Source organism: Solenopsis invicta, chromosome 6, assembly GCF_016802725.1.
Source record: "Solenopsis invicta isolate M01_SB chromosome 6, UNIL_Sinv_3.0, whole genome shotgun sequence".
Lineage (NCBI taxonomy): Eukaryota > Metazoa > Arthropoda > Insecta > Hymenoptera > Formicidae > Solenopsis > Solenopsis invicta.
This window is the reverse complement of record NC_052669.1, coordinates 2,305,305-2,319,652: the sequence shown is the minus strand read 5'-3', so window position 1 is coordinate 2,319,652 and position 14,348 is coordinate 2,305,305. Positions and strand designations below refer to the sequence as shown.

General features: G+C 27.6%; 1 protein-coding gene across 1 annotated transcript in view; it reads right to left on the bottom strand.

Moving 5' to 3' along the window:
* The window catches only part of LOC105193922 (tachykinin-like peptides receptor 86C), a 54,845-nt gene extending 43,451 nt beyond the window's left edge, over positions 1–11,394 (bottom strand). The window contains exon 1 of the mRNA XM_026130649.1: positions 11,100–11,394. Within this exon, the coding sequence (XP_025986434.1) occupies positions 11,100–11,394 (295 nt within the window). The remainder of the gene's footprint in view (positions 1–11,099) is intronic.
* Between the last annotated feature and the right edge of the window lie 2,954 nt (positions 11,395–14,348).

Here is a 14,348-nt window from a genome sequence, read left to right as displayed (position 1 = left end):
CTATTGAGAGATATTTATATACTTTGTATAGTTAAGCTTCATTCTTTTAACAATAATTTATATATGACAAAATATATTAGTATTATAAAATTTTTAAGTATGTTAAGATTTTTTGTATCGTTTGTGGCATTTTAAATATTTTAAGTAGTGACTGTCTTTCGGCTTTATAATAAAGGAAAAGGTGGTCTCCTATTTACATTTTGTATAATTTTTATTAATAATCAATATTTTAAATTGAAAACTTAACGGTTACATTTATCAATGAGTTGTTCAATTGATTCTAAACTCAAGTAAAATATCATATAATATTATTTAAGTGTTGTAAAAATGTGACGACATTGTATAGTGTTAAAGAGAAACAAAGGTAATAATGAGACATTTTTCACAAAAATAGATTTAAAAACTTGATTTTACTTTAACAAAATAAAGTGTTTTGATGTTAAATTAATATTTACTCAAAATAAAGAGAAAGTATTGCAGAATATATTCCAATGTATGTAAATATACATAACTTATTCCGCATAAAAACTGCAGTATTGAAAATCTATAATACATGTAATATAAATTATATAAAATTAATGTTAGCAATAAGACTACAATCAAGCGAATAAAATGATAAATAACAGTAAAAGCACTTAAGTTATACATATATTTGTGTGATACACTTGTGTGAACGCGCTCAAGTTAAAAATAATGAGGAATCATCTAATAAGAGAGTTATTATATCTACAAGAGTCATAATACTATTGTACTTTTTCTAATTTTACGGTTTTTCTCGTTATACTTTTTATTTTTTTATATTTACCATTTATTACTATTATTATTATTAAATGTTATTTATTTGTATTAATTGAGTCTCTTGTCTTCCATTTGTTTTAGTAAATAATAATTATTTTTTGTTTATATAATAATTGATATTAAATTTATCGTTACATCACATTAAACAATTATTTATGGTGTCACTTTCAGATGCCGTTTTTTTAGTCCATTTATTTCGTCTTATCAACTGGTGTGGCCGACACATATTCATTTTTTAAGATGCAGGAATGATATTGTGTTATATGCTGCGGAAAGTGTGAAACTAGTTTTAGATGTTTAATATTTAAAAATAATCTGAGAATGTCGTGTAACTTTGTGTGTGGCAAAGGACTAGTGACAGGTCGCGAGTTTGAACTCACACATTCCAGAATATACGCTGATTTTTAAATTTGTAATCTATAGCAGGAGTCACAGAGGAATTCTTCAGATGTAGGTGACTGAATCCTTCCCATATTGCTGCTACTTCTAAAGATAATCTGAACTGAAGGCTGAACTGACGGCTTAAAATTGGTAGACCAAAAAGTATGCATTTAAAATAAACTTTGTTCATTGATTAAATTGTTTATTAATATTTGTATTTGATCCGTTTTCATATTAACACATCCTTCCTAACTATTCTTTTATTTAACTTCTCTTTTATTTTTGTTCTATATTTTTGTTTTAATTATATAATGGTATATACTTTTATATAAATTGCTTTACACTTAGATAATTAAATTAAATATTATGTATATATAAGTAAATAATGTATTATTTTTTTATGAAATTTATTTATTATTATTAGTATTTATTGTTAAAACATACCGATATAGTTCAATAAATAAAGTAATACCCATTATTTTTCAATACTTTCCTCTACTTTTCAAGCAAATTATACATTCCAGCTGACAAAGAACAAAATGTCTTTTTTTGCGATGAATTTATCAAGTTATTTTCTTATTTCTTCCAAATTTTTTTGTCAGACAGAGTACACTGCAGCGAACGGAACAGATAAGGCGCTATGTCTGGTGAGAATATGCCAGGTGCTGTGAAACATCCCAGCAAAGTCCCAATAGCGTATCTTTGACCAATTTACCCACACAATGTCGAGAATTGCAACAATTTGATTGGGCAAACGATCTGCACTGGGAAAACTTGAATAGGATGTTGTACAGTATGCCATGGATATAGCACCTTCAAATTATCGTTTGTTTCGTTTGATGTAGTTTACTTTGTCTAATAAAAAATTTAGAAAAATTAAAAAAATAAGAATTTTTCAAAGAATCTACGAAGAATCTATAATTTGTTTGAAAGATGGAGGAATGTATTGAAAAATAATGGGGATTATATTTATCATTACACCACATCGATATTTCAATAATAAATACTAAGTTTTATAAAAAATAATGGATTATTTATTTTTATAGAGAAAAGCGGTTTAATTACGAACATTTAAGCAGAAAATCAAACCAAACAAAAATCGAATAAAATACAAGTTTTTTGTTTATTTATTATTATACACATATTATAAATTATTTGTATACAAAGTATTTATTAATTATTATAATCAATTTTGATAAAATTTAATATAAAAATCAATTTTATAAAAAACTTAATATAAAAACGGAATCCTTGATGTTTGTGATTACCCCAACTACCGTGGGATAATCACGAACGCGACATAGGGCAATCATGAACAGAGAACTAATCACATCAGATGGTCAAATATCATTATTTTACGCACAGAGTAAACTGCAGCAGCTTTTCCGAAAGGTAATTTCTCACATCTTCTAGATTATATTTGGTTTCGACTTTTCTTTTCCTGAGAAAAAAAATTTTGATTACGTATAATTATTCATATTTACATATAAAATATATGTAATAAGACATATTTTTATGTATATGGATATATTTTATATATAATTATATATAAATATATATGAAAATTACATAATAATTACGTATAATTATATATAAAAAATTGTTTTCTGGATATAATTTCGCATTCATAATAAAAAGATTCATAATTATTGGAGTTTAAAAATTAAACTGAAAAATAATTTATTGACAAACATTTTAGGTTAATGATGTTTGGGATTGCCTTATCCGATTTGTTCGTCATTACCCCACGTCATAAAAATAATAAAATAATTTCTTTTTAATAAATTAGGACTATGCTACGAACAAAACATTGCTCATAAAAGTGTTTGATTTGACCTTATTTTATCTTTATTAAAGACAATTTGTATTATTTTTACAACAGCAGTTACATGCAATTTAATTCAACAAATTACTTGGAAAAGGATGAAAAAATTTAATTATATTTATTTTGAATGATGTGCTCAATTTCACGCTACTACTGTTTGTTTAGCACTGTATGAGAACTGAGCTATTAATCAGTAAAAAGAAAAAAATTGTTTTCTTTCCCTAACATATCGTTATTGCTGCGTTCACGATTACATCATGTTCATCTCTATTCCACTTTCCCATACCTAATATTTGAACAAGAAAAGAAAGTGATATCAAATATTGCATCGAATAAATTTCTCAATATCAGAACGTTTGTGTGTGATTATCGAGTTTGTCGAGTGATTCTCTGCTTTCAAATATTTTCAAGGTTAATCAATAATGTGCTCTTAGTTTTCTGTTTCTTTCTTTTTGGCTATTGCTTCTTCGTACAATGTTTTATCGAAATTGGTCAGCATAAAAGTTGGCGAACTCCAACAAGGACAAGAAACATGACAAGAAACACAATTGTCGATAAAATATTGCGCGAAAAGGCGGCAGGCAAAAGAAACAGAAAGTAAGGAGCATATTGCAGATTAGCTTTTATAAGTGTATCTGATTGTAATATGATTATACGTAGCGCACATACAAGACTACGCACACACGAAAACGCGCATGTGTACACACACAGACACAGACACACACATGTGCACACGCAATATGTAAGCGACAAATTCTATCACACGGCCAGGAAAGTCGTCTCATAGCACGATGTTTGGCTAATCACAATCGATCAACTTCACAACTTTATTAAAGGAATACTTGGTTCGAGAAAAGTTTAACTAATAAGCTTCTTAGTTATTGGAAAAGTAACGGAGATATATTATATTATATTAGTCAAGTTTATAAACCTCCAATACGTGGTTTTTAAAGTCTAATGCAATATACGTATAAAGATAAATGATGTACATTTTCTGAGAATTGAAAATATTGATGCTAATAAAATTTATAGTTTCTAATGCGTTCAAAATTTTCTCAATGAATGTTATATTAATTTAACTTTAATGCAAATTTATATGAAAGTAATTATAGGCATTAGAGAAATAATTAGAGAAATTTTGTTTATATTATCACCTACGTAAACATCATACGCACATATTTGATAAAAACTTATATTATTTCTCAATCTTTTTCTGTTATACCTATGATGAAATATACACGAGCCCAGGATCAAGGAAGAAAACTTCTCGTGATATTCAAATAAACATGATCCACGGTAACTACTAGCAATTCAACAGCTAACTACCAATCGTCGACAAAATATATCCATTACTTTCATTTACTTTAAATTGTTAAGTAAAGTAAAATGATGCAAATTACCGTTGCATAACAATGTTATTTGGAACGAAATTACGTATCTTCATGGAGTCTACATATTTGTTAAGTGCAACTCTACATAAACACGTAGTTAACTAGTTGTACAATCGATCCTTGCACTTGGCTTCACAAGAGTTTCACTACTATACAGGTCTCTGAATCTATTAGTCTTCCGCAGCCAAGGAAATAATAGTTTATACAAAATGTCATGTGCATATGTGGGTGTATATACATATATACATATATACACCCACATATACATGACATTTTGTAACTATTATTTCCTTGGCTGCGGAAGACTAGCAAATTTAGAGATTTGTGAAACTTTTGTGAAGTTAAGTGAAAAGATCGATTGTACAATTAGTTAACTACGTGTTTATGAAGAGTTACAACTATTTTTGTAACTATTTTTTCTATATGGCATAAATATTAAAAAAATACATATTAAGATTGAAAATGTATATATTCATTAACATTATATTTTCATATAATTTTATTTTATATTTATTCTCAGTGTTTTACCGAAAGAAGTATTATGTTCTTATTAAAGAACATAATAGAAAAAAAATATTCTAAAGTGATCACGGTAGTACAAAAAACGCTAGTCAGTGGTGTCTGATTGCGTTTTTAAAAGTTTGGGCTTTAAAAAATGTGAAAAAATTTTTCTACATTTTTTCCATATTAAATATAATTTTATAATAATGCGATTCAAAGTGGTTTTCACTTTTGTCATACGTGCATAAAAAGTTCTTTTGAATTAAAATATATAGTCGAAGATAAATAATTATTTACCAAATAAATCAATGGTAAAAATTGATAATTTTTTAAATAGTGTAATGGTGTCTGTTTCAAAAAAATTTAATTATTTGATAAACTAACATACTGATAAAAATCAATAATTTCATTTATGAAAAATAGGAAAAAAGTACACAAAATTGAGAAAAATTTTTATTTGCAAAAATATTAGTATTTTATTATAAAATTGTTCACTTAAAAGGTTTTTATTACATTTTATCACATTTCTAAAAGCAAAATCAGTTTTACGTCAACCACAATGGCAACGTGTCATCGGCAACGCTGTGTCGTAAAACAAATTTTGCGATCGTTTGCGTCAAGATGACAGAATTTCTTCTACAGAACTTTCTATCATCTTGCTGTTGATTTGTTTTGAGTGTCTATATTTATTAATAAAAATAATTTTTTATTTACATTACAATCATATTTTTTGCTATTTGCAAAAAATATAATTTATTTAATACATACACAAGAAAAAACTTAACCGGTACTGGGAATTTACTGATGGCCTCAGTTCAATTTTCACTTGTCACTATACGAAATACGACTGACAAAATGTAGCGTTATTTGGTCGATAAATTTACACTATAACAACATTTTTGAAAAAGGGAGTCTGTTCCGTTTACCTCTCTTGTAACAAATAATTTAGAATTGAAAATTTGCTGGAGTTTTCAAATCTCCCATGTGACCACAGCGGGTTAATATGTTATCATGTGTATTCTGCATAACTAAAACATTGTAAAATAATAAATATATTGTATATAAATATATTTTATATATATAGTTATTCGGTATATAATTTAAAATAAATGAATGAACAAATAAATATGTATATCTGTATGGACTTCATGCTAGATTGTGTCGTTTTAAAACAGGAGTATTTTATTACAATAAATCTTTTGTGGACAATATATTTATATAGTACTGCATAACGATGTGTATATATCTTATTCAAGATTTTATAATACACATACTCTTGTTATTGCAAGTTATAATTATATTGGAATATAAAATGCTACACGTACTGTATAAACGCAACCTCTGCGGATTCGCGGCAATTTCTAAAGGTTGCGGAAACGTTTGAAAAATAAAAACGCAACCAGTACCGACATAATGGTTTGGTTTATTCAAATGCTAACTGGTAGATATATATGTATGTAAATTGTAAATGCTGATAAGCATCTATAATAATACAATAGCAGTTTCAAAAAACAGAGAAAGAGAGAGAGAGAGAGAGAGAGAGAGAGTTTTAATTGTGCGGAGGCGGTAAACTGCTTTAATAAAATACGTGCTGGGAAATTTAATATACATTTACGTGTTCCTTAAAATAGCATATATTTATGTGATTATTGATTTGTATTATAATATATGTGAAATAATAACATTAAAAGTTTATCAAAAATTGGTCAATAAAATGCAAGTTTATTCATAAGATGCTATATATAGATTTTTCTATTTGTCAATTTTAAAATTTACAAACTATGTTAATTCATGATCGTTTATTATATAACATAAAGTTTATGTATCCAAATAATATACATAAATAATACATAAATGAACTTTGTGTGTATGTACGCGCGTGCATTGATGTGTACATATGATGCATGTGTAAAAAAAGTAACATTTGTTAATAACCGATGATATATCGTAAATAGATCTTGTATGCATTTAGATGAGGAGTTGATAAAGAATATTGATATTAAATATTTGTCTTTAATAATTTTATTTCACCATAAAAATTTATATTGACTCGATAAAGATTTGTAATTAAAAATAATGAATGTAAAATGTGTAATACTCAAACGTTTATAAAAGAGATAAAAATTATTTTTTGAAAATTAAAATTTGCAAATTTAAAATTGTCATATTATTTTTATAATTAAGCTCTCTTTGGAAAAGATATTTATCGAAATTTTTTCAAAGGATTCCGCACGATTTATACGAAAAAAAAAAAAAAAAAAAACGTTTTTAGTTGATTTGCTTAAATTTTTTATATGTTGTATTACTTGCATTGCTAATGAAAAACCTCAATTTTTAGAACATTTTTATGTCTAGTTTTGGAATTAAAAATATTTTAAGGTTTCTTTCATGACATCGGCTCATATGTATACCTACACATGTAAAAAATTCAAGCAAATAAACTGGAAATGTTTTTTTTTATATAAATTGTGCGGGGTCCTTTATCTAATATTTTATGTTTTTTAACGTGTGTAAAAATGTATTTCATATAAATAAAATTAATAAATATTTCAAATTTTTAATCAGATAACAGACTTACATATTTATATGTATTTTATTTGTACGTTTGTACGTACAAATCATTTGTTATAAACTTTATGCAAAAATATATAAATCTGATACACGGCTTGTATAAGAAATTATGGTATACCTTTATTAATTCACAGAGTGAAAACGAATTGTGCTTGTTTCCTCTGGTTAAGAATGCTTGTCACGTAGATATGGATTAAAATGGTCAAATATACGTATACATGTAACAAAGGACAATAGCTTACATAAAAAATTCAAAATATGAGATCAGCATCGATTATTTGTAATAAATAAACGAAGTCTTTTTGAGTATAAATTAGTCTTTTTAACTTATTATTATACTGTCAATTTCAAACAGGTGTCTTGTGAAATATTAATATTTTGAAATTTATTATGATGCATTTTTATCAATTATTGAAAACAATAGTTATTATTAAATTTCTATTACTATAAAATTAATTAATTAATTTACCGGTTGTTGTTGACAGATATTAATTTATCTACTGTTACAATATCTAATTCAAGTGCACGAAAATTGGTAACTCAACACTTTCATAGAATATATGTGTAATATTATAATATCGTAATATAATATATATTGGATTATTTTAAATCGACATTCAGTATCCCACAAGATATTTCTATTCAGGTAGTTGTATTTCTGTTTGGGTAGTTGTCTGTTGTACAGTCTTATGTAAAACTTATATAAGTGTTATGAATGTAACTGACAAATTGTTCTTGTATGATGTAGGCGGTGTGACATGTTTTATCGTATAAAAAGATTTACCTTGCTTCATGTTCTATTTATTTTTATCGAGTGTCTATACCACTATCGAGAGAATGGTTTTCAACATAAAATGCATAAGGAATAAAATATTCAGTAGCCTGAGTTAAACGATTGAATACGAGTATTTCACAAAATTCAAGATAATGTTTGTAATACATGATAATATAAAGAAATTCTTGACATTTTTGAAGAAATATTAATTTAGGATTTGTTTATGCGATTATTTTGAGTGCTAAAATACTTACACAAATATATATTTGATTTTGAATAATAAAACTATAACTATATTTTCTTTTTCTTTGTGTTTTTTTTTGTTTTAAAAATTATTTAAGAATAAGTATTCAACTAACTTCAAAAAAATATACAATGTTATTAGAACATAAGCAAGTAATTAATCTTTCAAATAATTTCTTCGTAAACGTAACAAGAAAAACAAATACAATAAATTTAATTATTTTGATTAATTTCTAAGTAGCGTACTATTTTCGTTCATGATATTGTTATTTATAGGAATATAAATAAAGTATTTTTATGCTAAACGTTACGATATTTGTATTTATGTACGATATTAATTATAAAATTTGAATTTTATAATAATAAGTAATTTTCTTTTATAGTATGTGTTATTTAAAGAAGATTATTCCTTTTTATACGCTTACCTAATTCTTGTATATTTAAATATTATTTAATATACATTTAAAAGCCTTGAATACATTCTTAGTTTCCTAAAAGTTTTATTCGATCAATTATTTCAATCTGTTACATTTTCTGATTAAATATGATGAAAATAAATTTAAATGTTATTAATATGATTAACGTAATATATAGATACTTTGAGAGATTATTCGCGTTAAATAGGTTGTATATTTAATTCTAATTTCTTAACGTTGCAACTCACAAAAAATTTGCAACCAATACACGAAGCAGTGCTTTTTGAAATTATATTATATATTTACGTTATATTTTTTGCTAGTGCACGAGAAAGGAAAAAAATTGTATATAGTTAGAGCTTTGTTATGTTCAAAACCGAATATATATATGTATGTGTACATATAACTCGCATATAAAATAAATTATTACTTTTCTAAATTATACATCTATATCTCATTCCTTTATAATACATATAATATATATCTACCTTGTTACGGATAATTAATTGAAGCAATTAACAATTAGGGAAGCTTGAATTTAATTTCAAACATCTTTCGGTGTGAACCAAAATTTTAACTATCAGATAATTTATACACGAGAGTATTAAAGCGTAAATTTAATGATGAAATTTTTTATTGTAAAAGAACTTTAAATATTTTTTTGTATATATTTATAGTAATATTCTTAAGTAATAGAGTTTAATTATTTTTATTATTATTTTTATTATACATATAAAATTATGGAATAAATTAGTAAATTGTATACTGTGATATTTTTCGTAAGAATACGAGTGCGACAAAACTAAAATGAATTATAGTAATTACATGCGTCACACAAACTACAGCAACATGTATATACACAATAATCTTATAATGAATCAGGTTTGACTTTTATTAAACTCCTTGTCAATATCTAACATTTGCATGTAAAAGAAAAACTTAGCATTTTAAAAAGTAAAAAAACGAGTTTAAATTTAAAGCTATTAATAAAGAAATTATGGACACATACATCATATATATATCAACGTCACACAAAAGAATGCAGATATATAAAGCATAAAATGTCGAGAATTTTCATATTAAAGGAACATTATTCTATTTGTTTGGGAGAATATTATCTGCTTCACGCAATTTGTTAAATAGTATCATTTTGATAAGAAATTTACAGCAATCACTGCTTTTTTATATGTAAATATTTAAGGAAATCTTTTTTTTTCAGGAAAACCAGTCAAGTAGTTTACTTGATAATTACTAGATAATTACATGTTCAATGGTAGCAATTAAATATTGTTAAGGATTGATAATCAAGATTTGTTTCAGTCTGTCTTGCGTTATCTTACTTTCTATACGTAGACAATAATTTTTGTAAATAAAACATTATGTATATATAAATTAAACATTGTAATTGTATACAGAAAAATATTATTAAAAATTTTAGTTTTTAAAGGATTGTTTAACAAAATGTTTACTTAAGCAATTTTGTAATAACATTTAATTATGTACACGGAAAAAGAAGTAGCTGTCGTAGCTAAAAACTGCGTATGCTAATTAAATTACGTCGTAATATATGGACAGCTAATATCTAATCTGTGATTTTGATTGAAGAGTTTAGCTATCTGATACACGAATTTACCTACAGAAAATATTTGTTTTATCCAAAATATACTCTGTAGCTAAAAATTATTATGGGTGACTACATTAATTAGCTACCAAGTGTATTACCTACGTATCACTAACACGTTGGTTAGTGCCGATAACTATTTTACTATTGCTATACGATATGATTCTGATAATACGATGCATGTTTTGCTACTTTATTAATGTATTAGGAAAAACAGCAAATCGTTTTGCTGTAGTTCATAAATTTATAGTTACGACAGCAAATATAACCTTAGCAAACCATGGTTAGCTATAACAGCGAAAATATTTCTTTCTGTGTAAAAAATATTTTACCTTGATGCTAATTTTATCGCGCTTATTATGTGTGCAGTTTTAGCTTATGCACTGTCTACAACTAATTTGTAATAATAAAAATTGAATTGCTGGTTGCAAGGGAAAAGTATACAACGGTTGTTGCAACAGAAAGATTTGAGTGAAAAAGTTTCATTTTAAAATAATCTGTATTCATAGGAACGCTACTAACTAAGCAGAAACTTCTTGTGCATGCTATATCACGTTTATACAATCTGTCTTCTTACCAAGTACGATCCACATAACGATAATATTGCCACCAGTTGAGACCAGCAGTATCACCGCAAATATCAAAGACCAGAAGAGCTTTTGCCACCACGGCAAATCAAATGGCCGTTCCTGATTAACGAGGATGCAGTCAAAGAGCATCTGTCGTAAAGCATCACGCCTAGTTGACTTGTTCAACGTCTCTTCGATAAAATAACGGATCTCACTGAGATTTAGTTTTAATAGCAGTGTAACATTACGCTCAAAAGTCGACGCAGTGCAATTGTACAAATGTTCCAGATTTAGGTTATTCATATTTGTAAGTTTTGTCTTTGACGATCGTATGGAGAGTCCCACAGCTTTGTTCGATCGTTATCTCGCCGTTCGCTTCCTCCGAACGGCACGTTAAATCGATTTTGTGAGTTATTACCGATTTCCGCCGACGTGACGCACAATGAACTGGCGAGTAACTATCATTTCATATGGCTTAATCTGATTGTTCGTCTCTTATTGGAACTGTGGGCATGTAATTGATACGAATTTGGCGTTTGATCAAAAGTCTCATAAAGTTCACTGTATAAGCGGTGCACTTGTTATTAATAATTTTCTAGTACAAAACGTGCTCAATACATTTTATTCTTATTTGGTTAAATGTTTCTGTTTAACCTTATCCATTGATCTAATTAGATTGTCTTTAACGTCGCGTCGGAATGAATGCGAAATGATTGTATCTCGCTTTATTTTGCCGGAGATTCGCGGATATCTATCTCAATGAGCACTTGGAAATTTACATTATATTAATTGGATCTGCTTTATCTTCAAATACATTTTGCAAATTAGTATTTAACTATTTTTGGAAACTTTTAAATATTTAATGCTTCCTTTAAATTCTTTTTTAACTTTATCGCATTAATTGTATAGTATCTTTTAAGTAAAACAGCTCTTTTGATACTTTGCATTAATATTTCGTTGCATTTTTTGATATCACCATGCACTTAAACACTTTCTTCGAAACGCGCATCAAACGACCGCGCAGTGAACGATAGCTCTGCTGTAAGACTTCTTTCCATTACTAAAATGCGTCTTGCACTTATTGTACACTTCAGAAGCACATTATTATTTATAACCAGTACATTTTCTTCTCAGTTGTTAGAAGGTGCAAACTGCTGAGTACACAATCGTTTCAAAATCATTATCACTGGCGGTGACAAACGATAAAGTTTATCAGGTTGCGTCCGAGGACATGACAATACATGTATCCGCATGTTTGTCGAATCTTGATTGTCTCTCGCAGATCAAAACCTGTCATTTATGTGCGCGCAATTTGTCGATCGATTCGTCAATAATAGGCATTATTGTCGCAGAAGTATTGGAGACATTTGCGCTCGCGCGTATCACGTAAATGATGTCTACATTTCACAAATGATCGTCCGTCAGTTTACATCGTTTCGTCAGACTGGATCAAGCCGATGTACCGTACCGAAGAACCCCGTCGGCGATACTGAAAGGCTCAAAAGCGCGTTCATTCAGTGGTGCGTGCGCACCATGAGCATTCTCGCACCCCTTTCCTTCGTAACGTCACCCACCACGCCGAGACTTTCCACTTGGGCACAAGTGTCAGCTGATGGGAAAATACGCGAGTGTCTGTGCCGATTTGCGCCGGATATCAGCACATTCGCCGATTTATGATAGCTATTGCTCAGGATAAAAGCTGAAAGACTTGCGTCACGTGTGGTGAGACGCTTCTTAGATTCAACAGATGTTTTATATTACGTGCAGGAATGCATCCGGAGATTTAGCGCTTTCCAGGATATAACGTGACTGATCGCAACATGTTAAATCTACTACATACTACAGTATCACGTTTTATATCGTTTCTAGTAAAAAGATGTAGTCCAAGGTTTAGACTTTTTTTTTAGAAAAATACAGAAGCACACAATAGCAAACAGCGGAATAAGAAAAATTCTGAGAACTTTTTATTTTTAATACTTTATTGAAAGTATTGCACAATTCTATATTTTATAGTATATATAGAGTTTAAATTGATAAACTATGTAACTTGGCATTCTGCAAATATGTATGCCAAATTACATAATTTAAATCAATATTTAATGTTTTATGTTTAAATTTAATAAATATCATACTTCTTATTAGGCATTACGCATTAAATTATATTACATTGTGCTCTTATTAACGCTATCTTCTTTAATAAATATAAACATTATAGAGAAATATTAGAATATAAAATATTAAAAACACATGTAAAGATAACATTATACGTAACATTTATTCTCTTTTAGCTTGAATATTCGTGTTGGTAAAAATACATGCTAAATTGTAATTCAAAAAGTTATTCGCAAAAAGTAGGTGAATATTTGCCTTGCTAACAGCTTCTCGTTAAAGGCGTCAAACAGAAATAAAGATAGAATAAGAAATCTGTCAATCTTTTATTCTAGCAGAAATAACGACATATAATAAATGGCGGAAAACAATATCTTATGCACGGAAAACAATCGATATACCATAAGTTACTCTTTCGGGAAAGTTCTTCTTTCGGTAGTAATGTATAACAATCTCTGGAAGTTAATAATCTAGTAATCCTTTCATAGAACTGTATCATGACTTCGATAAAGTTTTATCCATCGCATTTGTTTGAAGTTCAGGCCAATTCTCACTCTAACGACTTTGTCATGGATAAATGTCATTTTCCTTTCGTGCAAACCAGTATGATAGTAATCGCGATCATATTTCTTCAAAAGCGAAATCGGGTTATAGACGTATATTCATGCTTATATTCATGCTCATATCACAAAAAAACCAAACCGTTTGCGTATGAAAGGCGAGTTTGTCACGTCAATTCTGTGATCATTTCTGGGTGTAGCTTTATTATATCTTTTTTAGAATAAGGCTCTTTTGAGGTAAAATATCTATCGCGTGAGAGAGAGTCGCAACTAAATATAACAACATATCTCCTATATCTGTACTATTATTATGATAAATGCTTAACAATACTGATAAATTCTTGAAATTATTTAATAAGTAATATAGAGGAAGATTGCCAATATATCGACACACTTTGTTTTTGTATTTTATTTTTCAAACAAAAATAAAACTTAGGAAACATAAACATAAACTTCATAATATTGTTCCAAAGCAATAATAAAGTTTTTCGTAAGATAATAAAATATGAGTATTTGATAAAATTAGTCCAAAAACTAATATAGCAGGCAGTAATGCATTTTTCTTTTCTTTTTTTCTTTTTAGTAGTC